This window comes from Oncorhynchus keta, chromosome 34, assembly GCF_023373465.1.
Source record: "Oncorhynchus keta strain PuntledgeMale-10-30-2019 chromosome 34, Oket_V2, whole genome shotgun sequence".
Taxonomy (NCBI): domain Eukaryota; kingdom Metazoa; phylum Chordata; class Actinopteri; order Salmoniformes; family Salmonidae; genus Oncorhynchus; species Oncorhynchus keta.
In genome coordinates this window covers 25,221,064-25,248,456 of record NC_068454.1, presented here as the reverse complement: position 1 = coordinate 25,248,456, position 27,393 = coordinate 25,221,064, and the positions used below count along the sequence as shown (strand labels likewise).

At 39.5% G+C, this 27,393-nt stretch overlaps 2 protein-coding genes and 1 long non-coding RNA gene across 16 annotated transcripts in view; 2 read left to right on the top strand and 1 right to left on the bottom strand.

Moving 5' to 3' along the window:
- LOC118366863 (nck-associated protein 1) overlaps window positions 1–12,701 on the top strand; it is a 59,611-nt gene extending 46,910 nt beyond the window's left edge. For 7 of the 8 annotated variants that reach the window (XM_052493506.1, XM_052493504.1, XM_035749650.2 and 4 more), the window contains 8 exons: window positions 939–1,032; window positions 1,292–1,374; window positions 1,557–1,637; window positions 1,883–1,976; window positions 4,836–4,952; window positions 5,152–5,261; window positions 6,037–6,126; window positions 11,536–12,701. In XM_052493506.1, the coding sequence (XP_052349466.1) occupies window positions 939–1,032; window positions 1,292–1,374; window positions 1,557–1,637; window positions 1,883–1,976; window positions 4,836–4,952; window positions 5,152–5,261; window positions 6,037–6,126; window positions 11,536–11,652 (786 nt within the window). In that variant the 3' untranslated portion in view covers window positions 11,653–12,701. The remainder of the gene's footprint in view (window positions 1–938; window positions 1,033–1,291; window positions 1,375–1,556; window positions 1,638–1,882; window positions 1,977–4,835; window positions 4,953–5,151; window positions 5,262–6,036; window positions 6,127–11,535) is intronic. The other variant, XM_052493503.1, reaches the window with a different exon arrangement.
- Window positions 6,683–10,795, bottom strand: LOC127915072 (uncharacterized). 4 transcript variants are annotated; one of them, XR_008090138.1, is made up of 11 exons: window positions 10,264–10,795; window positions 9,885–10,158; window positions 9,779–9,815; window positions 9,653–9,721; window positions 9,194–9,436; window positions 9,084–9,151; window positions 8,910–9,015; window positions 8,531–8,841; window positions 8,283–8,388; window positions 7,228–7,952; window positions 6,683–6,840 (listed from the first exon to the last, which is right to left on the bottom strand). It is a non-coding gene; the product is annotated as an uncharacterized LOC127915072 (long non-coding RNA). The 4 variants fall into 4 exon arrangements; XR_008090137.1 differs by having other exon boundaries at window positions 8,910–9,151; window positions 9,885–10,021; window positions 10,333–10,795; XR_008090139.1 differs by lacking the exons at window positions 9,779–9,815; window positions 9,885–10,158 and having other exon boundaries at window positions 8,910–9,151; window positions 10,196–10,795.
- A 4,336-nt stretch (window positions 12,702–17,037) lies between the features above and the next one.
- On the top strand, window positions 17,038–24,044 carry LOC118366862 (secreted frizzled-related protein 3-like). Of its 4 annotated transcripts, XM_035749644.2 has the most exons (7): window positions 17,038–18,011; window positions 18,202–18,240; window positions 18,414–18,473; window positions 18,763–18,828; window positions 19,196–19,400; window positions 21,115–21,262; window positions 21,667–24,044. In XM_035749644.2, the coding sequence occupies exons 1-6, from the start codon at window positions 17,552–17,554 to the stop codon at window positions 21,251–21,253; spliced, it is 969 nt and encodes a 322-aa protein (XP_035605537.1). In that variant the 5' UTR covers window positions 17,038–17,551; the 3' UTR covers window positions 21,254–21,262; window positions 21,667–24,044. The 4 variants fall into 4 exon arrangements, with proteins under 4 accessions (XP_035605537.1, XP_035605536.1, XP_035605539.1 ...); XM_035749643.2 differs by having other exon boundaries at window positions 17,041–18,011; window positions 21,115–24,044; XM_035749645.2 differs by lacking the exon at window positions 18,202–18,240 and having other exon boundaries at window positions 17,042–18,011; window positions 21,115–24,044.
- Window positions 24,045–27,393: the final 3,349 nt, after the last annotated feature.

Genomic DNA, 27,393 nt, shown 5'->3' with positions numbered 1-27,393 from the left:
TGTCCAGTGTCTGTGTTCTTTTACCCATCTTAATCTTTTCTTTTTATTGGCCAGTCTGAGATATGGCTTTTTCTTTGCAATTCTGCCTAGAAGGCCAGCATCCTGGAGTCGCCTCTTCACTGTTGACTTTGAGACTGGTGTTTTGTGGGTACTATTTCATTTTATTGCAGCAGGCTGACAAGATATTATGACCTTTTTTTCAAACGGTTCTTTAGATTATAATATAATTGGTATTTTACTCTAGAGCACATATTAGTGTTGGAACGTAGCGCTGGCACATATTTACTATTCTCTAACATGCAAACTTTTCCCTTCCCTTCTGAAAGCAATTTGTGAAAATAAAATATGTTTGTCTTTTTCACAATCAGATGTAGGAATAAAGCATTGGTTTTATTCAGTCTCTGTACAAACCAAGCCATGTTCATCAAATGACTTAACACAAAACACGTTATCGGCGAACGCTCTCAAAGCAAACTGAACAAGTAGAAAGCATGCAACCCATTGTGAGCCGCACACATGACTGCCTGAACATTGCGCCAAGACACCCATCGCAAAAAAAGTACAGGCTTCTAATTTAGTATGCATCCCAAATGGCACCCTATTCCCTACATAGTGCAGTACTTTTGATCAGAGCCCATCGTGCACTACTTTTGACCAGAGCCAAAGATAGTGCAGTATATAGGCTCTGGCCAAAAGTAGTGCACTATATAGGGAATAGGGTGGCATTTGGGACAAACATTTGTAAGATCCCCCCCTCGCATAGTGCACCATCTGTTGATGGTAAGGGCCTTTTCCTGTTGTGCGAAAGAAGGGGAAAGTCTTTGGAATTAGGATCCCTAGTTGATTTCCCCAAATAATCCCCTTACCACTTAGGAGGCTCTCTCACTCTCCCACTTCTACTCCTCTCCCTCAACTCATTCTTCTTCTCCTCTCGTCAGAAACTGGTGGTGGACAACGTTGAGATTCTGACCCAGATGAGGACCAGCTTTGATAAGCCTGAACACATGGCTTCTCTGTTCAAGAAGCTCTCATGTGGGTACTCTGTATTTATATTGGCCTGGTCAAAGTTTTCCTGGGCCAGACAGACACAAGGCTCAGTGCTGCCAAGTCCAAATAAGCAACATATACATTTCTCCCATAGTACTGTTCTGCCTACATGGGTTTGGTTATGGCTGCTGAAAGGAAAAGGTGACATAACAAAACACCTTAGTCTAATTTGCATACCTGTAAAATGACTAGAGACATGTCAGTTGTCTGTGAGACTTGCATGTTCTTTGTCTTGGTGTTACAGCAGTCGACAGTGTTCTGAAACGGATGACCATCATCGGAGTCATCCTCTCATTCCGATCCCTTGCTCAGGAGGCACTCCGAGATGTATGTCGGCCCTTTAACTTTCCACAACTTAAATGACATCATATATTGACACAATACAGTACACAATTATTTTGATCGGTCTCAAGCTTGTTTTCTCATATTACACCCTATGCCAAAGTTAGTTTAATCTAATATTTCTGTCATTGTATTGAACTAAAGTATGATCCTCTTCTTGTCACCAGGTGTTGTCCTGCCACATCCCATTCCTGGTGAGCTCAGTGGAGGATTTCAAGGATCACATTCCAAGAGAGACCGACATGAAGGTGAGAGACACAGTAGGACCTTTAAATTAAGCTTAATGTGGTCAAGGTTGTGGGTTTAGTTCTAACATGGATCACCTAAGAATACTAAGTCCCACAAGGTTCACACACATACATTGTACTGTAAATTTCTTTGGATTTAAGCATCTGCTAAGTGGCTATATAATTATTAATATTATATATGAATGGCTATTGTGTTTGAAGCAGTCTGATTCTCTGATGTCCTTTATGTCTCTGTTGATCATCAGGTGGCCATGAATGTGTATGAGCTGTCATCTGCAGCAGGTCTGCCCTGTGAGATAGATCCTGCCTTAGTGGTGGCCCTCTCCTCTCAGAAGTCAGGTGAGATAGGATGCACCATAGACAGCCATTTTAGAATCTTAATAGATTTTCAAGACAATTTAAGTTAAAACTGTAGTACGGCCACTGAGGAACATTTAATGTAATCTTGGTAAGCAACTCCAGTGTATATTTGGCCTTGTGTTTTAAGTCCGGCTTATTGTCCTGCTGAAAGGTGAATTTGTCTCCCAGTGTCTGTTGGAAAGCAAACAGAACCGTTTTTTTCTCTAGTATTTTTACTTTGCTTCGCTGTATTCTTTTTCTTTTTATCCTAAAAAACTCCCTAGTCCTTGCCGATGACAAGTATACCCATAACAGTCATGATTGGCTGAGATAAGGAGTGTTTGGACATCCCGAGATATGAGTCCTGATTGGTCTGTCATGTCACAGGCTTCTTTCTGTCTACAGAATGGGAGCTTTCCTAGTTAGTATATAGATCATCTTTGCTACCGCATATTTTCTGGAAAGATATAGCTATGGACAACTGAAAAAGTGTTGCTACAGCTCCCTAAATTTAGCTGGGTTTAAGTAGAGAGTCTTACATTCTGGTGGGCAATGTCATGCTGACTCACACGTGTTTACGTGGGTGGGGTGGGGCTAAGCCTTAAGAGGCTGTGAACGGTGCTGAAAGGATATAAACAAAGAAGCGCTCTCTAGGAAGTGTGAAAATCTCATCAAAATCTTTCAAGAGCATTTTCTCATATGTCGAATAACATGATTATCAACTTATCCCATGTTTCCTCCAACTACAGTGTATAATACCATTTTGTACTTTTATAAAATATAAAAATAACATTTGACTTAAGCCTCAATTGAGAAATCTGGACACATACACTATATATACAAAAGTATGTGGACACCCCTTCAAATTAGTGGATTGGTGAATTTCAGCCACACCCATTGATAGAGCTGTCCTGGTCAACTGTAAGTGCTGTTATTGTGAAGTGGAAATGTCTAGGAGCAACAACGTCTCAGACGCAAAGTGGTAGGCTTCACAAGCTCAGAGAACGGGACTGTCGAGTGCTGAAACGCGTAGCGTGTAAAAAATCATCTGTACTCGGTTGCAACATTCACTACCGAGTTCCAAACTGTCTCTGGAACCAACGTCAGCACAAGAACTGTCCGGAAGCTTCATGAAATGGGTTTCCATGGCCGAGCAGCCACACACAACCCTAAGATCACCATGCGCAATGCCAATCGGCGGCTGGAGTGATGTAAAGCTCGCCGCCATGCTTCACCATCTGGCAGTCCGACGGACATATCTGGGTTTGGCCGATGCCAGGAGAACGCTACCTGCCCTAATACATAGTGCCAACAAATTTGGTGAAAGAGGAATAATGATCTGGGGCTGTTTTTCATGGTTTGAGCTAAGCCCCTTAGTTTTAGTGAAGGGAAATCTTAACACTACAGCATACAATGACATTGTGGACGATTCTGTGCTCCCAACTTTGTGGCAACAGTTTTAGGAAGGCCCTTTTCTGTTTCAGCATGACAATGCCCCCGTGCACAAAGCGAGGTCCATACAGAAATAGTTTGCCGAGATCGGTGTGGAAAAACTTGACTGGCCTGCACAGAGCCCTGACCTCAACCCCATCGAACACCTTTAGGATAATATAGAACACTGACTGAGAGCCAGACCTAATCGCCCAACATCAGTGCCCAACCTCACTAATGCTCTTGTGGCTGAATGGAAACCAGTCCCCGCAGCAATGTTCCAACATCTAGTGGAAAGCTTTCCATGAAGAGTGGAGGCTGTTATAGCAGCAAAGATGGGACCAACTCCATAATGTCGCCCATGATTTTGGAATGAGATGTTTGACAAGCAGGTGTCCACATACTTGTGGTCATGTAGTGTATGTTAAGTTGTTTAGCTGAAATGATGACTATTACTCAAATGCCTCATAGCCTGAGTTCCATGTCCACATGCTGTGTAAAGGGATAACTGACTCACTGTTGAAATCTCACAGTTTGAAAAGTAATCTGTCGATCATGTCAGAGAGCGTGACAGTTGGACAAGCATTAGAACTGCATTCCACTCTGTAGTCAAAATCAAAGTTTTCATAAATGAAAAATAAATATGTCCTGTCAATTTCAGAATCGCATCAGATAGGCCAGGCATTTGTTTAGGTAACATTTGGACATGTTGATGCTTATGCACACTGGTATTAAGTTGTCAAGTCATGTAGCCTGCAGCCATATCCACAAAGTCCACTCCAATTTCTGCACCCAACAATTCCCTATATAGTGCACAAATGGGCCCTAGAGTGCTTCTCAAATAGCACCCTATTACTAGAGATTCCTCTCTGGGCGCATCCGAAATGGCACCCAACCCATATATAGGGGTTTGGTCAAAAGTATTGCACTATATAGGGAATAGGGTGCCATTTAGGACGACGCCAATGGCTCTCCTCAAGTTCCCAACCCCTCTCTGTTGCTCTAAGGAAAATACTAAATAACATTGTTTTAACTCAGAGCTACTAAGAGCCCTGGGGGCCTTTTGGCCAGTGAATACATTTCTGTTATACACCGCGGCTGTTTTTATACAAACCTCTGTTTACTTTCAAAATAGTTATCAACCCTCAACCTCATCTCCTCGCATGTGTCACAAATGGCACCCTATTCCCTATGTAGTGCACTACTTTTGACCTGGGCCCATAGGGAATAGTGTGCCATTTGGGAGGCACACCTACCCCTTATTGGGTCCACATAGTTGAATCCCCTCCCAGTCCTGTAAATATAAATTACAGTTAATTAGGGAGCCATAATGCAGTTTGTTTTGGCTAGAGGGTCTTCAATTTTGGATAATATCCATAATAGATCCCCCTGATGGTGTTAACGGACATTTCCTTTCTTTGGTAACAGAGAACATCAGTCCGGAGGAAGAGTACAAGATAGCGTGCCTGCTGATGGTCTTTGTGGCGGTCTCTATGCCCACCTTGGCAAGCAATGTCATGTCCCAGTATAGCCCTGCTATCCAAGGTACCTGTTCTTAGATACATGAAGTATATGTTCTATGTATATTATATGTTCTATGACATTTGTTGTTATACTTATTGATATGGTTCCTTCATAATCGTCCTTGTTAACAGAGCTGTGAGATACAGTAGACCGTTTTACCCACAGTGTTTAAAGACATAGTCGAGACACTAATATCTTCTTGTCTGTCATCCTTTCACAGGTCACTGCAACAACATCCACTGTCTGGCTAAAGCTATAAACCAGATCGCTGCAGCTTTATTCACCATCCACAAGGGCAGCATCGAGGACCGCCTCAAAGAGTTCCTCGCAGTACGTTTTATAGTGATAGTCCATTTGGTTTACACCACACGTTTATCTTCACCCTTTTTAATTATTTATTATAAGCAGCTCTCTTCCTTCATCTGTTTTATATTTATTCTCTATTTGAGCCTGCATCAAAAGTTGTGCACTATGTAGGGAATAGGGTTCTATTTGGGACGCATACATGTTTAAATACACACAATGTGGGCAAAGGCAGGATCATTTTTTATTTTCATAACCAGGATTTAAAAATGTTAATGTTCCATAAACCTTCTGTGATTCTAAATCATTTTTATTTTAATATCTTAAATTAATTTTTCTGCATGACTAGTGATTTTTCTGCATTGCTAAGGGGGAGGGCACAGCGACCCACTGACCTTGTTTTCCCCTCTATGTATTTCCATTGGAATTATTCCTCAATGTCCTGTTCCTTTTAATTGTGTTCCAATAATGTATTACTATAACAGTGTTGACATCTTTAGTGCTGTTTCCCATCTGAAACCATGTGAGACACAACCCAAGCCAGGTCCTCTTTGAAATGCTGTGTTTAAATCCATGTGTCAAAGCTGAACCCACATGGCAAGTTTAGAATGGTAAACTGGTGGTTTGGGGTTATTCATAGTGACTGTGTTATAGACTTTAAATGTCCAGTAACATTGTAAAACTGATGGAAAGAGACACAAGTGCTTCTACACTTTCAGGGTCGGTTTCCCCAGACACAGATAAAGCTTAGTACTGGACAACAAAAAAATCTGATTTCATTTGTTCTTTCTCTCCTGTGCAGCTTGCCTCCTCCAGTTTGTTGAAGATCGGCCAGGAGACTGACAAAACCACAACAAGGAACAGAGAATCTGTCTACTTGCTCCTGGACATGGTGAGTCACATACTGTATGAGTGTGTCCCAAATGGTACCCTATTCCATATATAAGGAATAGGGTGCCATTTGGGATCCGGACTAAACTACAACACACGTCATGTTCTATTTAACCTTTATTTAAATCCTGTTAAGGTCAGAATAACTATTTCCCAAAGGGAGACCTGGGAAAGTAATTTAAGAGAGTCATATACTATTAATTTACAATACTATATCAAACCGAATGACTAAGAATTATAAAGTTATGCCTACTGTAGCTATCAAGTTGTCACATCATCTAACTATCACCTAGCTATCATAACACAGTGTCACATCTAACTATCATCTAACACGTTGACACATCCTCTGACTATCATCTCGCTACCATCTTAACATGTTGTCCCATCATCTAACTTATCACCTAGCTATCATAGCACAGTGTCACATCTAACTTATCATCGAACACGTTGTCCCATCATCTAACTATCACCTAGCTATCATAACACAATGTCACATCTAACTATCATCTAACACGTTGTCCCATCATCTAACTATCACCTAGCTATCATAACACGTTGTCCCATCATCTAACTATCACCTAGCTATCATAACACAATGTCACATCTAACTATCATCTAACACGTTGTCCCATCATCTAACTATCACCTAGCTATCATAACACAGTGTCACATCTAACTTATCATCTAACACGTTGTCCCATCATCTAACTATCACCTAGCTATCATAACACGTTGTCCCATCTAACTATCACCTAGCTATCATAACACGTTGTCCCATCATCTAACTATCACCTAGCTATCATAGCACAGTGTCACATCTAACTTATCATCTAACACGTTGTCCCATCATCTAACTATCACCGAGCTATCATAACACAGTGTCACATCTAACTATCATCTAACACGTTGTCCCATCATCTAACTATCACCTAGCTATCATAACACAATGTCACATCTAACTATCACCTAGCTATCATAACACAATGTCACATCTAACTATCATCTAACACGTTGTCCCATCATCTAACTATCACCTAGCTATCATAACACAATGTCACATTTAACTATCATCTAACACGTTGTCCCATCATCTAACTATCACCTAGCTATCATAACACAGTGTCACATCTAACTATCATCTAACACGTTGTCCCATCATCTAACTATCACCTAGCTATCATAACACAATGTCACATCTAACTATCATCTAACACGTTGTCCCATCATCTAACTATCACCTAGCTATCATAACACAGTGTCACATCTAACTATCATCTAACACGTTGTCCCATCATCTAACTATCACCTAGCTATCATAACACAATGTCACATCTAACTATCACCTAGCTATCATAACACAGTGTCACATCTAACTTATCATCTAACACGTTGTCCCATCATCTAACTATCACCTAGCTATCATAACACAGTGTCACATCTAACTTATCATCTAACACGTTGTCCCATCATCTAACTATCACCTAGCTATCATAACACAGTGTCACATCTAACTATCATCTAACACGTTGTCCCATCATCTAACTATCACCTAGCTATCATAACACAATGTCACATCTAACTATCACCTAGCTATCATAACACAATGTCACATCTAACTATCATCTAACACGTTGTCCCATCATCTAACTATCACCTAGCTATCATAACACAATGTCACATTTAACTATCATCTAACACGTTGTCCCATCATCTAACTATCACCTAGCTATCATAACACAATGTCACATCTAACTATCACCTAGCTATCATAACACAATGTCACATCTAACTATCATCTAACACGTTGTCCCATCATCTAACTATCACCTAGCTATCATAACACAATGTCACATTTAACTATCATCTAACACGTTGTCCCATCATCTAACTATCACCTAGCTATCATAACACAGTGTCACATCTAACTATCATCTAACACGTTGTCCCATCATCTAACTATCACCTAGCTATCATAACACAATGTCACATCTAACTATCATCTAACACGTTGTCCCATCATCTAACTATCACAACACAGTGTCACATCTAACTTATCATCTAACACGTTGTCCCATCATCTAACTATCACCTAGCTATCATAACACAATGTCACATCTAACTATCATCTAACACGTTGTCCCATCATCTAACTATTACCTAGCTATCATAACACAATGTCACATCTAACTATCACCTAGCTATCATAACACAGTGTCACATCTAACTTATCATCTAACACGTTGTCCCATCATCTAACTATCACCTAGCTATCACAACACAATGTCACATCTAACTATCACCTAGCTATCATAACACAATGTCACATCTAACTATCACCTAGCTATCATAACACAGTGTCACATCTAACTTATCATCAACACGTTGTCCCATCATCTAACTATCACCTAGCTATCATAACACAGTGTCACATCTAACTATCATCTAACACGTTGTCCCATCATCTAACTATCACCTAGCTATCATAACACAATGTCACATCTAACTATCATCTAACACGTTGTCCCATCATCTAACTATCACCTAGCTATCATAACACAATGTCACATCTAACTATCACCTAGCTATCATAACACAGTGTCACATCTAACTTATCATCTAACACGTTGTCCCATCATCTAACTATCACCTAGCTATCATAACACAGTGTCACATCTAACTTATCATCTAACACGTTGTCCCATCATCTAACTATCACCTAGCTATCATAACACAGTGTCACATCTAACTATCATCTAACATGTTGTCCCATCATCTAACTATCACCTAGCTATCATAACACAATGTCACATCTAACTATCACCTAGCTATCATAACACAGTGTCACATCTAACTTATCATCTAACACGTTGTCCCATCATCTAACTATCACCTAGCTATCATAACACAATGTCACATCTAACTATCATCTAACACGTTGTCCCATCATCTAACTATCACCTAGCTATCATAACACAGTGTCACATCTAACTATCATCTAACACGTTGTCCCATCATCTAACTATCACCTAGCTATCATCTAACACGTTGTCCCATCATCTAACTATCACCTAGCTATCATAACACAATGTCACATCTAACTTATCATCTAACACGTTGTCCCATCATCTAACTATCAACTAGCTATCATAACACAGTGTCACATCTAACTATCATCTAACACGTTGTCCCATCATCTAACTATCACCTAGCTATCATAACACAATGTCACATCTAACTATCACCTAGCTATCATAACACAGTGTCACATCTAACTTATCATCTAACACGTTGTCCCATCATCTAACTATCACCTAGCTATCATCTAACACGTTGTCCCATCATCTAACTATCACCTAGCTATCATAACACAATGTCACATCTAACTTATCATCTAACACGTTGTCCCATCATCTAACTATCAACTAGCTATCATAACACAATGTCACATCTAACTATCATCTAACACGTTGTCCCATCATCTAACTATCAACTAGCTATCATAACACAATGTCACATCTAACTATCACCTAGCTATCATAACACAGTGTCACATCTAACTTATCATCTAACACGTTGTCCCATCATCTAACTATCACCTAGCTATCATAACACAGTGTCACATCTAACACGTTGTCCCATCATCTAACTATCACCTAGCTATCATAACACAATGTCACATCTAACTATCACCTAGCTATCATAACACAGTGTCACATCTAACTTATCATCTAACACGTTGTCCCATCATCTACCTATCACCTAGCTATCATAACACAGTGTCACATCTAACTTATCATCTAACACGTTGTCCCATCATCTAACTATCACCTAGCTATCATAACACAGTGTCACATCTAACTATCATCTAACACGTTGTCCCATCATCTAACTATCACCTCGCTATCATAACACAATGTCACATCTAACTATCATCTAACACGTTGTCCCATCATCTAACTATCACCTAGCTATCATAGCACAGTGTCACATCTAACTTATCATCTAACACGTTGTCCCATCATCTAACTATCACCTAGCTATCATAACACAATGTCACATCTCACTATCACCTAGCTATCATAACACAATGTCACATCTAACTATCATCTAACACGTTGTCCCATCATCTAACTATCACCTAGCTATCATAGCACAGTGTCACATCTAACTTATCATCTAACACGTTGTCCCATCATCTAACTATCACCTAGCTATCATAACACAATGTCACATCTAACTATCACCTAGCTATCATAACACAATGTCACATCTAACTATCATCTAACACGTTGTCCCATCATCTAACTATCACCGAGCTATCATAACACAGTGTCACATCCTCTAACTAACATTAACACGTTGAAACATCCTATAACTATCATCTAACACGTTGTCAAAATCATCTAGCTATCATCTAACACGTTTTCACATCCTCTAACTAACATTTAGCTATCATCTAACACTTTGTCACATCATCTAGCTATCATCTAACACGTTGTCACATCATCTAGCTATCATCTAACACGTTGTCACATCATCTAACTAACATTTAGCTATCATCTAACACTTTGTCACATCATCTAGCTATCATCTAACACTTTGTCACATCATCTAGCTATCATCTAACACGTTGTCACATCATCTAACTATCACCGAGCTATCATAACACAGTGTCACATCCTCTAACTAACATTAACACGTTGAAACATCCTATAACTATCATCTAACACGTTGTCAAAATCATCTAGCTATCATCTAACACGTTTTCACATCCTCTAACTAACATTTAGCTATCATCTAACACTTTGTCACATCATCTAGCTATCATCTAACACGTTGTCACATCATCTAACTAACATTTAGCTATCATCTAACACTTTGTCACATCATCTAGCTATCATCTAACACTTTGTCACATCATCTAGCTATCATCTAACACGTTGTCACATCCTCTAACTAACATTTAGCTATCATCTAACACGTTGTCACATCATCTAGCTACCATCTAACACATGTAATATACTTGTTCTAAGGTCAACATTCTCATTAGTCTCTGGCCAGCCCAAAGCAGAAATAAAATAAAGAGAATCGTGGAAAGAAGGAAGAATCACCCACAGTTTTTATCCTGTAGTGGAACTGGAATAATATAGAACACACACACCCTTATGCCTTATCCATGGGGCTACTCTGCCTCAATAATATAGAGAACAAGGCAAAATTACAAAAGTATGATTAAACTCAGTCTGCATCCCAATTTGTTCCCTATATAACGCACTTCTTTTGACCAGAGACGTATGTGGGCCCTGGTCTAAAGTACTTCAATATATAGAGAATGGAAAGCTATTTGAGACATTCTCACAGTGGTTATTTTAGGTTCTATACATATCCATCCATGTGTTCTCTCTACCAGATTGTGCAGGAGTCCCCGTTCTTGACCATGGACCTTCTGGAGTCCTGCTTCCCCTATGTGCTGCTCCGTAATGCATACCATGCTGTCTACAAGCAGAGTGTGTCTTCCTCCGCCTGAGAGCCCTGAGAGGAGGAGAGGAAAGAGGGGTTAGAGGAGAGAGAGATTAGAGGAGGGAGAGAGCGAGTGAGAGACTCCTCACCTTGTCTGGAGTTCAGCATGCAGATAGTGAAGAGGAGACAAGGGCCGTATGTATGAAGCGTCTCAGAGTAGAAGCGCTGATTTGGGATCAGTGTTGCCTTTTTAGATCATAATTAATAACATTAACTTGACAGGGGGAGACCTGATCCTAGATCAGCACTTCTACTCTGAGAAGCTTGATATATGCAGGCAGCCCCAGAGCTCTTTACTGAGAATATAAATATATGGCTTTGGACAACATGAGTCTTATATGATGATATGACCATTGTGGGTGTGCTGTGTTTCAACTTACAGTCTTAAAGAAAACAAAAAAATAGTATTATTGGTTTTGTGGGATCAGGGTTTTTCTTTTCATACAGTTTTATGAATTAATCATTTGTTTACTTGATCTGATGTAAGCTTTGTTGACAATGATCCGTGACAATACACTACTACTTAATTTAATTTTTGAATATTGTCTTAATTTTTAACCCATTCAATATTTAGAAACATAACACTAAAAATGCTATTATCGGTGAAGGGGAATGTGCAAAACAAATTGCAGATATTTGGAAAATGATGATACACAGTTATATTCATCATCATTATCTGTCGGTTATTACAGTATGTGTATCTTTGTGAATTTGTGTTATTTACATTTTTTGTGTTTCTTTGAGATATTTGCCAAACTGTTGAGAAAACATAGCATCTTATATTATTTGGAGCTAACCTGAAATGTTGGTATTAAACTTAAATATTATGAAAACTGATGGTTGATATTTGTACAAAGCATAGAATAATTTTTTAACTAAATGCCTCATTGGCATAACTACTCCATAGTACCTGTCTGTACGGTATATAATAAACATTCTTTCATATTTCTTGAATGTTTATACATAGTTTTCCTTTTACCACTTTTATATGTTTTCAATGTTTCAATGAACCGTGTCTCCTCCATAACGTGATAAATAAATCTTAGGCTATATCCACTTACTGGCCTAGAGTCTCATTTGTTTCAAATGTTTGAATAAACTTCAGGATATAAGCTGTACACAAAATACCATAAATACTCACACACACATAGATTTGCTATGATTAGCCTAATAATTTTAACTTGAGTGTTTCCACTTGAGACATTTGTTTAGGGAAATTTCCACAGTTCTAGCTATCACAATTGGCAGCAAATTGACTCACATCTGACCTGATTGTCAGGTGTTATTGAGTTTGCTTCTCAGTGCTTAGAACTTGAAGGTCTTTCCTAGTAACAGTTTCCTTTTTTGTATGTAGGCCAACATTGATCTTGGTTGTTTTGTGTATTTTTTTATTTTTTTTGCTGTCAAAATATTAGTGGGGAAGTGTTCCCATGGCCTGAGAACACAGAGTCCTGGCAGGCAGCCCTCACATTGATGTTTCCCTGGTCATGTTGTTAAACACCCCTCAGTCACATGATCACAGGAACGAGCGCGTGCACACACACAATCCATGATCCAGTTTGACGAGGAACAAACATGAACATTCTAATAATGGCTGGCAAGGTCAATCAGAAGTCCCTTTGATCTTCTACAAATCTAAACCTTAAATCTGCTCTCTATTCCACTGTTAATGTATGTGTGATAAACAAAACAAAAAGAAAGGTATGTTAAAAAGCTTTCATAAGACTAATTTGCTCCACTTTACTTGGCCTAATGTTGCATGGATCCAGTTCATTCTGAAATAGAGAACACTGAAATGGTGAATACTGGATCTTATTTAACAATCTGACCCTATACAACCTCTTGGTTAACTTGTAATGTAACAATCCCTTTAAAATCCTCCATGCTGACCATTGTATACTGTTTAGTATATCGAATCCCTGAGCTGACAAGGTAAAAATCTGAACAAGTCAGTTAACCCACTGTTTCCCAGTAGGCCATCATTGTAAATAAGAATTTGTTCGTAACTGACTTGCCTAGTTAAATAAAAATGTAATAAATAATGATATTTAACATGTTCTTAAATCTGGTCAACACCCAATGAGCCTATTAACACTCATCATTGTGTTGAGTTCACACTAATAATTAGGCTTGATTAAAGCTGCTTGTGTACATCATAATATGGGTGCGTTCGTAAATTCACTCAGAGGGCAGAATTAACTGATGAATTTACAAACACGCAACGCCCATTGAATATGACCGGTGTCAGTAAATGTCAGCAAAAAAAATGTATTCAATTGTTGCCAGCAGCTCGGTTACAGTCACCAACGCTCTAGATCACATGAAAACAGCCTAATCAGCTCTGCCAGGGTGAGGAAAATGGTCAGAGTAAGGTTTTCAAGCAAATTTTAATCAGTTAGCTTGGGTGCTTGACTGATGTTATGAGGTCAGAACGCACTGATCAACCCTATGCGGAAGATGCATTTCAGGTGAAGGCATTCAGTTGTACAAGTGACTAGGTATCCCCCTTTCCCTTACCCTTTCCTTTACTCCACTGTCAAAGAGTCCGCGTTTCGCTCTGAATGCTCAGTGAGCGAAACGCTCTGAATTAACTAACGGACAATCTGACAACGCTCTGAATTTACGAACTCCCAGAGCGCTCTCTGACAATCCAGAGTGAATTTACGAACACACCCCATGTCTTCATAATAGCCAGAATGATTGTTTACTTCCTATAAAAATGTATAGGCCGCTTTACTCAAATAAGTTAGGTTATCTAGACCAGGGATGGCAACTTTGATGAGTGTGGGGGCCACAACAAATCTGAACTCATCAAGAGGGGCCACAGTGGCTCGCGGGTCTGCATACCCACATCCATACCCACACATCCATACACCCCAACTTGTGAGTAAAACACTTTAGAGAACCCCCTTAATTGAGAGGAAAGAAGAAAAAATAAGTTTTAGAGTTAATTTTCTGCAATTAAACCCATTTTGTAATGAGGAATATAGAACATGATGCCGTTTTAAACCAGGTTTGCTGCAATTCAACACAATTTGTCATTTTTTATATGATATCTGAGTTAGTGACTAACAAAATTAAAGTGGGCCCCAGTCAGTAATTCGACCATCATTACTACAAGTATAGATAGCTGGCTAGACTAATTTACCAATCAAAAAAATATTATCTGAAGTGCTAATTGAGTGAACCTTTGTACACTGAGTGTACAAAACATTAAGGACACCTGCTCTTTCCATGACATAGACCGACCAGGTGAATCCAGGTAAAAGCTATGATCCCTTATTGATGTCACTTGTTAATTCCATTTCAATCAGTGTAGATGAAGGGGAGGAGACAGGTTAAGTAATGATTTTTAAGCCTTGAAACAATTGTGACATGGATTGTGTATGTGTGCCATTCAGAGAGTGAATGGGCAAGACAAAATATTTAAGTGCCTTTGAATGTGGCATGGTAGTAGGTGCCAGGTGCACCGGTTTGTGTCAAGAACTGCAAAGCTGCTGGGATTTTCATACTCAACAGTTTCCCATGTGATTCAAGACTGGTCCACCCCCCAAAGGACATCCAGGGAACTTGACACAACTGTGGGAAACTTTGGGATCAACATGCATCCCTGTGGAACGCTTTCCACCTGTTGTGTGGGCAAAGAAGGGAGGGGAGCAACTCAACATTGGGAAGGTGTTCTCAATGTTTTGTGCACTCAGTACAGGTTAAATATATATACACACACATTTTTTTGTAATAAATAAATAAAATATCACATTTACGCAAGTATTTAGACCCTTTACTCTGTACTTTGTTCAAGCACCTTTGGCAGCGATTTCAGCCTTGAGACTTCCTGGGTATGATGCTACAAGATTGGTACACCTGTATTTTCTTAGATTCTCCAAATTATTTTCTGCAGATCCTCTCAAGATCTGTCAGGTTGGATGGGGAGCGTCGCTGCACAGCTATTTTCAAGTCTCTCCAGAGATGTTCGATCGGGTTCAAGTTCACTCTGGCTGGGTCACTCAAGGACATTCAGAGACTTGTCCCGAAGGCACTCCTGCATTATCTTGGCTGTATGCTTAGGGTCGTTGTTCTGTTGGAAGGTGAACCATCGCCCCAGTCTGAGGTCCTAAGCGCTCTGGAGCAGGTTTTCATCAAGGATCTCTCTGTACTTTGCTTCATTCATCTTTCCCTCTATCCAAACTAGCCTCCCAGTCCCTGCAGCTGAAAAACATCCCCACAGCATAATGCTGCCACCACCATGCTTCACCGTATGGATGGTGCCAGGTTTCCTCCAGACGTGACGCTTGGCATTCAGGCCAAAGAGTTCAATCTTGATTTCATCAGACCAGAGAATCTTGTTTCTCATGGTCTGAGAGTCCTTTAGATGCCTTTTGGCAAACTCCAAGTGGGCTGTCGTGCCTTTTACTGATGAGTGGCTTTCGTCTGGTCACTCTACCATAAAGGCCTGATTGGTGGAGTGCTGCAGAGATGGTTGTCTTTCTGCAAGATCTTGCCATCTCTACAGAGGAACTCTGGAGCCATGTCTGAGTAACCATCGGGTTCTTGGTCACCTCCCTGACCAAGGCCCCCCGATTGCTCTGGTTGGCAGGGTGGTCAGCTCTAGGAAGAGTCTTGGTGGTTCCAAACTTCTTCCATTTAAGAATGATGGAGGCCACTGTGTTCTTGGGGACCTTCAATGCTGCAGAAATGTTTTTGGTACCCTTCCTAGTGGTTAGAGGATTGGGCCAGTAACCGAAATGTTGCTAGATCGAGTCCCTGAGCTGACAAGGTAAAAATCTGTTGTTCTGCCCCTGAACAAGGCAGTTAACCCACTGTTCCTCGGCCATCATTGTAAATAAGAATGTGTTCTTAACTGACTTGCCTAGTTAAATAAAGGTAACATTTTAAAAATATAAAATTCCTCAAATCTGTGCCTTGACACAATCCTGTCTCAGAGAAAAATAATTGCAGGTGAAAAAAATAATTGCAGGTGAAGCTGGTTGAGAGAATGCCAAGAGTGTGTAAAGCTGTCATCAACGCAAAGGGGGGCTATTTGAAGAATCTCCAATATAAAATATATTTTGATTTGTTTATAATTTCTTTGGTTACTACATGATTCCATATGTGCTATTTCATAGTTTTGATGTCTTCACTATTATTCTACAATGTAGAAAATAGTACAAATAAAGAAAAACCCTTGAATGAGTAGCTGTGTCCAAAAATAAAGAAAACCCCTTGAATGAGTAGGTGTGTCCAAAAATAAAGAAAAACCCTTGAATGAGTAGGTGTGTCCAAACTTTTGACTGGTACTGTATATATATATATATATATATATATATATATATATATTTGCGTGTGTGGAAATTGATCCGCCAGTTGCCCATCCCAGAACTAGTCTAATGTACATGTTTTTCAAAGAAGGCTATGGGGCAAGTTCTCCAGTCCTGCTTGGTGTTGGCTTGAATCAGGAGTAGGAGGAGGGTCAGACAGGCATGATGATGATAGAGGAAATTTGTAAAGGGTAAAAAAGCTGGTCCCGCAGACTCACTGCAGTGCTAACTAGTCTGGGAAGGAGGAGATAGAGAGAGTGGAGCCACAAGCCCACCCGCAATATGATCACACACGCGCCAATGGAATAAGCAACAAAACAGTTGGAAATCGAAATCAATCTTCACCGTCCACGAGGAATTCGATATCAAATAGGTTATTTTGGTTTTACGCACAAAAGATGACGTTTGAACCTCTTTCCTTTTACGTGACGCAAAGTTTAGACACGTCCGGTAGACAGACAACTTTAGGCTAGCTATATATTTTAGGATTTCATTACGCGTTTAAGTTTATCCATTCCGAATTCATAACCAGACATTGCATTTAGATTTATTGTTTATCCTAAACCAACTGTCAGCATATAACTGAGGATGATCATGTTTTCCCACGAGTTATTCGTCTCCTTCCTCGCGGTTACCTGTCTGTTTAGTATACCCAGAGCGTCTTCGGCGTCATGTGAGCCCATTCGGATCCCTCTGTGCAAGTCCATGCCCTGGAACATGACGAAAATGCCCAACCACCTCCACCACAGCACCCAGGCCAACGCAGTCCTGGCTATTGAGCAGTTTGAAGGGCTTCTTGGCACCCAGTGTAGTACAGATTTACTGTTCTTTCTGTGCGCCATGTACGCCCCAATATGCACGATTGACTTCCAACACGACCCTATCAAGCCCTGCAAGTCGGTGTGTGAGCGTGCGAAATGCGGCTGTGAACCTGTGATGAAACGGTATAATCACACCTGGCCAGAGAGCTTGGCTTGCGAGGATCTGCCAGTCTACGACCGGGGAGTCTGTATCTCACCTGAGGCCATTGTAAAAGCAGAAGGACCAGGTAGGATATGGGGGATTATGATGATGAAGATTCCATAGCGTAGTTCTGAAATGGGTATTGTGAATAAATACAGGCTAACTCGCATAATAAAGATAAAAGGAAAAAAGTATGACGATGAGGATATCTGTAGTCTATAAAATTCTCTACAGCAGCCGCTTATAAGTAAACTTTATTCCTGTCTGTTACTTAGACAACCCTTACTATCAGGACCCCACAAAATGCTCGCCTGGTAAGATGCATGTGGCCCTTGAATGTTCTGTGAATTAAAAGTGACCATTTATTATGTTACCACTATAAAATGACAAAAAATGGAACTACACTGGCCTATGACATTAGAGGCTACTTGTGAAGTTAATACTGTTATTGAGTGAAAATGTTCTCATCATAGTTGGTTTTATTCAGAATCAACTCCTGACTTTCCAAGTGATTCTCACAATGTCAACTGTAAAGGAGCCAACAATGGTAAAATAATAATCACATTTTCTTTGCTTCATCAAACATTTGGATACTTTTACATGGAGCTGTTAGTACATACTGCAAATGTAGCTTAAAAATTATGTTTGGCTTTTGAATTTAGTGCAAAATAATCTGAACAGTATTATATTAGAATATGGGATAGATTTTCACCTCATGTTTTTCATTACATGAATTTCAAGAATGTAATTTTGCTGTTCAAAAACGTGTAGATTTATAGGGCTATTTCAATCACAGATGTTCTACAATGTATCACATTATTCATTTATTGTTTCAGATCGTTGCAAGTGCAAGTCAGTTAAACTGGGTCTCAAGACCTACCTAAAGAACAATTACAACTATGGTGAGCTATTACATATTTACAATTTTCTGAATGATTTTCATAGGCAATTATTTTTGCAGTTCATAAGAGTGGGAACATATTATAGAATGAGAGTGATGTAGTTACTTAGAAGCTGATTATAACAATGCATGATTTTATCATTGTCCTAAAACTCTGAAGGATGATTTTCTAGACACAGGTTACATTTCTAGTCCTGGACTAAAAAGCATTCTCAATGGAATCTCCTCCAAAAGTAGTCTTGGACTAGGCTTAGTTAGTTTCCAGGACACCGGCCCCATATGTTCAGTCAAACAAGTATGCTTCAAATGTAAAGTATCCTTTAAAATAATCAAACAAACTAAAATCATGTTTAATGTTTTCTTCCCAGTGATTCGTGCAAGGGTGAAGGAGATTAAAAACAGGAATCATGACTTGAGTGCAATCGTGGAGGTCAAAGACATCCTGAAGTCTTCCTTTGTTAACATCCCTCGTGATACCGTCACACTGCACTACAACTCTGGCTGTCCCTGTCCTCCTCTCACCGCCAACGACGAGTACATCATCATGGGTTATGAGAATGAGGAGAGGTCCAGGTATGTCTTGAGCCAGTCATATTACTGGCTCTCTAATAGCAACAATCATTCATGGGATAGTTGACTATTGTAGTTCATACCACATTGTAACTCATGCCACCTATAGTGCCTTCAGAAAGTATTTACACCCCTTGGCTTTTTAAAAATGTTGTTGTGATTAAAAAGTGGGATTAAAATGTATTTAATTTAGGTTGAATTTATTTGCACCAAAGAAAAGTGATAAACAACAATACAACAAAATAAAAAACGGTGTGCAGGTATGGTTGGAAGGACAAGTGCTTTATATGAAAACACCAAAAATATATACAATACATAAGTACACAAATAAAATAAAAACTTGTTAAAACAAATAACAAAACCTGCTAATCACAAATGTATAAATGAACTGATCAACAATCACAAAAAAAATCTAAATAAACGGTAAATGTTTTATTTAAATGTGTGTGTGGATGTAAGAGTTGGGCTATATGGAGGAGATTACTGAGTAGTTTGGTTCATCAGGCTGACCCCCAATCTTCACTTGAAGTTATTGAGGTTTTGGCAATGTGAAGATAACAATTCCAGAGTATGGTACCTTTGTATCTGATAGAGAATTGACTATGTGGGGTGCGGCAGTGTGGAGGGTGAAGGTTATTGCAGTGTCTTGTGTTTATCTAGATGGATTTCAGAATTAACCATTGAGGGTTTAGGGAGGTAGAAGTTGCCAGGCACGCTGATTTGAGTGCGTCAAGAACTGCAACACTGATGGAATGTTCACACTCAACAGTGTCCCATATGTATCAAGAATGGTCCACCACCCAAAGGACATCACAGGTATATGGCAACCGCCTCAAAGAACAATAAATAACACAATATTTACATCTTACAGTTAAATGAGGAAAAGGAATGACACAACTGTGGGAAGCATTGGAGTAAACATGGGCCAGCATCCCTGTGGAATTCTTGACACATTACGACTACACAGACCCAATTAATTGAGGCTGTTCTGAGGGCAAAAGGGGGTGCAACTCAGTATTAGGAATGTGTTCCTAATGTTTCGTACCCACAGTGTATATTTGGTATTGTTCTTTTAGGTTATTGTCCTGCTGAAAGTTGAATTAGTTTCCCTGTGTCTGTTGGAAAGCAGACTGAACCAGGTTTTCATAAAGGCTTTTGCCTGTGTTAAGCTCCATTCTATTTATTTTTATCAACATAAAAAAAACTCCCTAGTCCTTGCCAATGACAAGCATACCCATAACATGATGCAGCCACCACCCTTCTGGAGAATATGAAAGGAAAATACTCCCTGGTCTTTGTGGTTGAATCTGTGCTTAATTCACTGCTCAACTCGGGGACCTTTACAATTATCTGTATGTGTCGGGTACAGAGATGGGGTAGTCATTTTAAAATCATGTTAAAAATTATTATTGCACACAGTGTCCATGCAACTTATTATGTGACTTGTTAAGCTTATTTCTACTTCTGAATGTATTTAGGCTTGCCATTAGAAAAGGGTTGAACACTATTGAATCAAGACAGTTCAGCTTTTCATTTCTAATTCATTTGTAAACATTTCTAAAAACAAAATTCCACTGACATTATGGGGTATTGATCATTGTCACAAAATCTCAATTTAATACATTTTAAATTCCGTCTGTAACACAACAAAATGTGGAACAAGTCAAGGGGTGTGTGTACTTTCTGAAGGCACTGTACCTGTCTGTCATACATGTAGGCTTCTGCTCATCGAAGGCTCCATTGCACAGAAGTGGAAGGACCGTATGGGGAGGAAGGTGAGGCGTTGGGACCAGGTACTGAGGGACCAAAGCCGGGGGAACTCTGGCAGAAGCAATATGCGGAGGACCCGCCACTGATCAACCAAGGCACGTCCCTGTGCAGTGATGACAGGGTTGCAAAATTCCTCTAACTTCCCAGGTTTTCTAGAAATCTTGGTTTGAAGATTTTGGGAATCATGAGGAAATAAGCAGGAAATCTGCAATCGTTAAAACAGGATTTATGGAAAACCTGGGAATTTGGGGAAAGTTACAGAAATTTTGCAGCCCCAAGGGATGACATATGGGACAACATATGGAGACAAGATAGAAAGAAAAGTGTTTGCAGACAGAACTGAGAAATTGCACTATTGCACGTTTATTTTTTAACCATTGTCACAATTTAGATAAGTCATAGCTGAATTGTAGATCATTTTTTAGTTGTTGCTTTGTTTTGTATTATTTTTGCACAAACAACATTTTCATTTAACCGTGCTAAATGTGTGGGTATACAGTTGGAGAATGATTGGGAGCCTTGCATGGGACTTTGCTGGAGGAGTGACAATGACTGCATCCCAAATGGCACCCTATTACTACCTACAGTACCAGTCAAAAGTCGGGACACACCTAATCATTCAAGGGTTTCTTTATTTTTACTATTTTCTACATTGTACAATAATATTGAAGACATCAAAACTATGAAATAACACAAGTGGAATCATGTAGTAACCCAAAAAGTGATGAACAAATAAATATATTTCATATTTGAGATTCTTCAAAGTAGCCATCCTTTGCCTTTGACAGCTTTGCACACTCTTGGCATTCTCTCAACCAGCTTCACCTGGAATGCTTGTCCAACAGTCTTGAAGGAATTCCCACATATGCTGACCACTTGTTGGCTGTTTTTGGTTCACTCTGTGGTCCAACTCCTCCCAAACCATCTCAATTGGGTTGAGGATGGGTGATTGTGGAGGCCAGGTCATCTGATGCAGCACTCCATCACTCTCTTTGGGGCGGCAGCGTGGCCTAGTGGTTAGAGCGTTGGACTAGTAACCAGAAGGTTGAGAGTTCAAACCCCCGAGCTGACAAGGTACAATCTGTCGTTCTGCCCCTGAACAGGCAGTTAACCCACTGTTCCCAGGCCGTCATTGAAAATAAGAATATGTTCTTAACTGACTTGCCTGGTTAAATAAAGGTAAAAATTAAAAAAAATTAAATAGCCCACAGGCTGTAGATGTATTTTGGGTCATTGTCCTGTTGAAAAACTAATTGCAAACCAGATGGGATGGCGTATCGCTGCAGAATGCACTGGTAGCCAAGTGTGCCTTTAATTCTAAATAAATAATTGACAGTGTCACCAGCAAAGCACCATGCTTCACCATACTCTGCGTCTCAAAAGACATGATGGGTGGAACCAAAACTCTCAAATTTGGACTCAAACCAAAGGACAGATTTCCACTGCTCGTGTTTCTTGGCCCAAGCAAGTCTCTCCTTTTATTATTGGTGTCCTTTAGTAGTGGTTTCTTTGCAGCAATCCGACCATGAAGGCCTGATTTACGCATTTACTTGAACTCTGTGAAGCATTTATTTGGGCTGCAATTTCTGAGACTGGTAACTCTAATGAACTCTGCAGCAGAGGTAACTCTGGGTCTTCCTTTCCTTTGGCGGTCCTCATGAGAGCCAGTTTCCTCATCGCGATTGATGGTTTTTCAGACTGCAGTTGAAGAAACTTTAAAAGTTATTTACATTTTCCGTATTGACTGACCTTCATGTCTTAAAGTAACAATGGACTGTTGTTTCTCTTTGCTTATTTGTGCTGTTCTTGCCACAATATGGACTGGGTCTTTTACCAAATAGGGCTATCTTCTGTATACCACCCCTACCTTGTCACAACACAACTGATTGTCTAAAATGAATTAAGAAGGAAATAAATTAAATTTTAAGAAGGCACACCTGTTAATTTAAATGCATTCCAGGTGACTACCTCATGAAGCTGGTTGAGAGAATGCCAAGTGTGTGCAAAACTATCATCAAGGCAAAGGGTGGCAACTTTGAAGAATCTAAAATGTATTTTGATTTAACACTTTTTGGCTTACTACATGATTCCATATGTGTTATTTTGTAGTTTTGATGTAATCGCTATTATTCTACAATGTAGCAAATAATAAAATAATAAAAATAAAGAAAAACTCTGGAATGAGTAGGTGTGTCCAAACCTTTGACTGGTACTGTATATAGTGCACTACTTGGGAAGCACAATTATCAGAAGCACTCTAAAGTCAAAATATCTATATTTATCTAGCAGCTAGACTGCACATTGGATGAAGTGGATGTCTGTCTTTAAGATACCAAACTGCATTAATTTGATGGGGTGCTCTGTTAAGCTTTTTCTTTCAAAGGAAACACAAACGAGTTGTAATCTGGCTACAGCTGCAATGAATGTTCACCTACAAAATGATTAAACACATTTCAAAGGAGAAAAATGAACAAGAGAGGAGAGGGTATATTTTTGGAGTATGCAAAGCAACAGCAGAATAATCCAAGATGACAGAGTATATCATGTAATTGATGACAACATTGAGATATTGAAATAATGATTGGTTTACATGTAATCTCTCTCTCACAAAAAGTTTGAGTTGCTTGCTTATGTTTCACATGCTTTGTAGCTCAGATGTAGCAAGATGATTTACAAAGCGTCTTTCTTACAGACGTTTTTGGTGCTTTGGGTTTTTCTAAACTGAACTGTTGATCTATACATCACTGGTTTGACGTCATACACAACATACAAACATATATAAATCTATGAAATGCTAACGACCTTTCAATTGTGATTGTAAATCTGGTTTCAGTGTTTTATTAAACATTGTCTGGCTGGTGTCATGACCAACACATACTCCATGTCTGTCTGGGGTTCAAGAAGAGATAATTTATCATGAAATCAGCATTACATGCTACACTTGCACATAAAGAATCAGAAAATAATTTGTATTAAAAAAACTATTGTCCTCAGCAAACACCTAGTGTACAGTATTACCCTGCCCTGTAAAGCCGAGCCTACTTGATGAACTCAACCTGTCCACAATTGAAACTGTAAATTGACAGGAGTAAACTGTAACATGGGTAGACTTTACTCGGCTAGCCTACACACCTCCACATATTGAGAGAAGCTGGGTGAGGGGTCTAAACTCTAAATTGACAGGAGTAAAAAGCGGAATGAAGAGTCAAGTGGCTACCATGTTTAGGAAACTAAGGGGTCAGAATCTGGACTGATAGTTAAATAGTTAGTTGTTTGGTTATCTGGACTAATTATTCAGCTGAGTTATCGCTTGGGGTTAGAAGCCGTTTCAGGTCTTGTTGGTTCAAGAGTTGGTGCATTGGTACCGCTTGCCGTGCGGTAGCAGACAGAACAATCAATGACTTGGGTGGCTGGAGTCTTTGACAATTTTTAGGGCCTTCCTCTGACACCGCCTCGTATATAGGTCCTGGATGGCAGGGAGCTCGGCCCCAGTGATGTATTGGGCCGGCTGCACTACCCTAGTGCGTTGTGGCTGAATGCCAAGAAGTTGCTATACCAAGCGATGATGTAGCCAAGCAAGATGCTCTCAATGGTGCAGCTATAGAACTTTATGAGGGTCTGAAGCCCCATGCCAAATCTTTTCAGCCTCCTGAGGGGGAAGAGGCACCTCTTCACGACTATGTTGCTGTGTTTGGACCATGATACAATGTCATCAGAAAGTATTCACACCCCTTGACTTTTTCCAATTTTTTTTGAGTTACAGACAGAATTTAAAATCGATCAAATGTAGATGTTGAGTCACAGACCTACACACAATACCCCATAATGTCAAATTCATTAAAAATGAAAGTTGAAATGTCTTGAGTCAATAAGTATTCAACCCCTTATGGCAAGCCTAAATACGTTTAGGAGTAAAAATTTGCTTAACAAGTCATATGAGTTGCATGGACACTGTGCAATAATAGGCTTTATGATGCTTCTTGAAGGACTACCTCATCTCTGTACCCCACATGATCTGTAAGGTCCCTCAGTCAAGTAGTACATTTCAAACACAGATTCAACCACAAAGACCAAAAAGGTTTTACAATGCCTCGCAAAGAGCGGCACCTATTGTTAAATGGGTATAGCTACAAAGAATAAACTGACATTGAATATCCCTTTGAGCATGGTGAAGTTATTAATTACACTTTGGATGGTGTATCAATACACCCAGTCACTACAAAGATACAGGCGTCCTTCCTAAGTCAGTTGCTGGAGAGGAGAGGCCAATGGTGACTTTACAACAGTTAGTTTAATGGCTGTGATAGGAGAACACGGAGAATGGATCAACAACAACATAGTTACTCCACAATACTCACCTAAATGACAGAGTGAAATAAAGGAAGCCTGTACAGAATTTAAAAAAAATATTCCAAAACATGCATCCTGTTTGCAATAAGGCACTAAAGTAAAACTGTAAAAAAAAAATGTAAATGTACTTTATGTCCTGAAAAATAAAGCATTATGTGTGGGGCTAATCCAACACAACACACCACACCACTTTATATTCCTAAACTGTGGTTGCATCATGTTATGGGTATGTTTGTTATGGGTATGCTTGTCATCGCCAAGGACCAGGGAGATTTTTTGGGGGATATAAAGAAACAGAATACAGCTAAGCACAGGCTAAATCCTAGAGGAAAATCTGGTTCAGTCTTCTTTCCACCAGACACTGGGAGACAAATTCACCTTTCAGCAGGACAATAACCTAAAACACAATTACACTGACTGTTTCTGAATGGTCTAGTAACAGTTTGGACTTAAATCGTCTTGAAATTCTATGGCCAGAATTGAAAATGGCTGTCTAGCAATGATCAACAATCAATTAACATATCTCTTGCAGCATGAACTGACATGTTGTCCACCCAATCAAAGGATCAGAAGATGCATATAGTACTGAAAGCATAAGAAACAGCTAGCAAGCTCGGCAGTCCATAACATGTGGTTGGTAGTTAACTCAAAGAGAAACAAAGACAATAGTTGAACAGTTTTGAACATATTAATTTCTTACAAAATGAAATAGAATCAAAAGAAAGAGAGAGAGATAAATAAATACAGTTGAAGTCAGAAGTTTACATACACCTTTACATACACACAGTTTGCAAGCCTCCCCCTTTTTCCTTCAAACATAACGATGGTCATTATGGCCAAACAGTTCTATTTTTGTTTCATCAGACCAGAGGACATTTCTCAAAAAAGTATGATTTTTGCCCCCATGTGCAGGTGCAAACCGTAGTTTTACTTTTTTTATGGCGTTTTGGAGCAGTGGCTTCTTCCTTGCTGAGCGGCCTTTCAGGTTATGTTGATATAGGACTTGTTTTACTGTGGATATAGATACTTTTGTACCTGTTTCCTCCAGCATCTTCACAAAGTCCTTTGCTGTTGTTCTGGGATTGATTTGCACTTTTCGCATCAAAGTATGTTGATCTCTAGGAGACAGAACGTGACTCCTTCCTGAGCTGTATGACGGCTGCGTGGTCCCATGGTGTTTATACTTGGTACTATACTATTGTTTGTACAGATGTATGTGGTACCTTCAGGCATTTGGGAATTGCTCCCAAGGATGAACAAGACTTGTGGAGGTCTACAATTTTTTTTCTGAGGTCTTGGCTGATTTCTTTTGATTTCCCTATGATGTCAAGCAAAGAGGCACTGAGTTTGAAGGTCGGCCTTGAAATACATCCAGAGGTACATCCACATTTTCTGGAATTTTCCAACCTGATTAAAGGCACAGTCAACATAGTGTATGGTAACTTCTGACCCACTGGAATTGTGATACATTGAATTATAAGTGAAATAATCTGTCTGTAAACAATTGTTGGAAAAAATGACTTGTGTCATGCACAAAGTAGATTTCCTAACCGACTTGCCAAAACTATAGTTTGTTAACAAGAAATTTGTGGAGTGGTTGAAAAACGAGTTTTAATGACTCCAACATAAGTCTATGTAAACTTCCGACTTATTTTAATTTACTTAGCTAGTGAATCCAGCTAGATAGTTTAGCCTACTCAAACACCCAGTTCAGAGAGGGATGTTTTTTTCACCTGGCACAGACAGCTGTTATATTGTGCACTGAAGTCAACAAGCAAAGGGAAAAGGTGAGAAAAGGAGATAGCGTAGATGTGGGAAGGAATTATGTAGCAAAGTGATCATGTGGTTTATACAGTGCCTTGCGAAAGTATTCGGC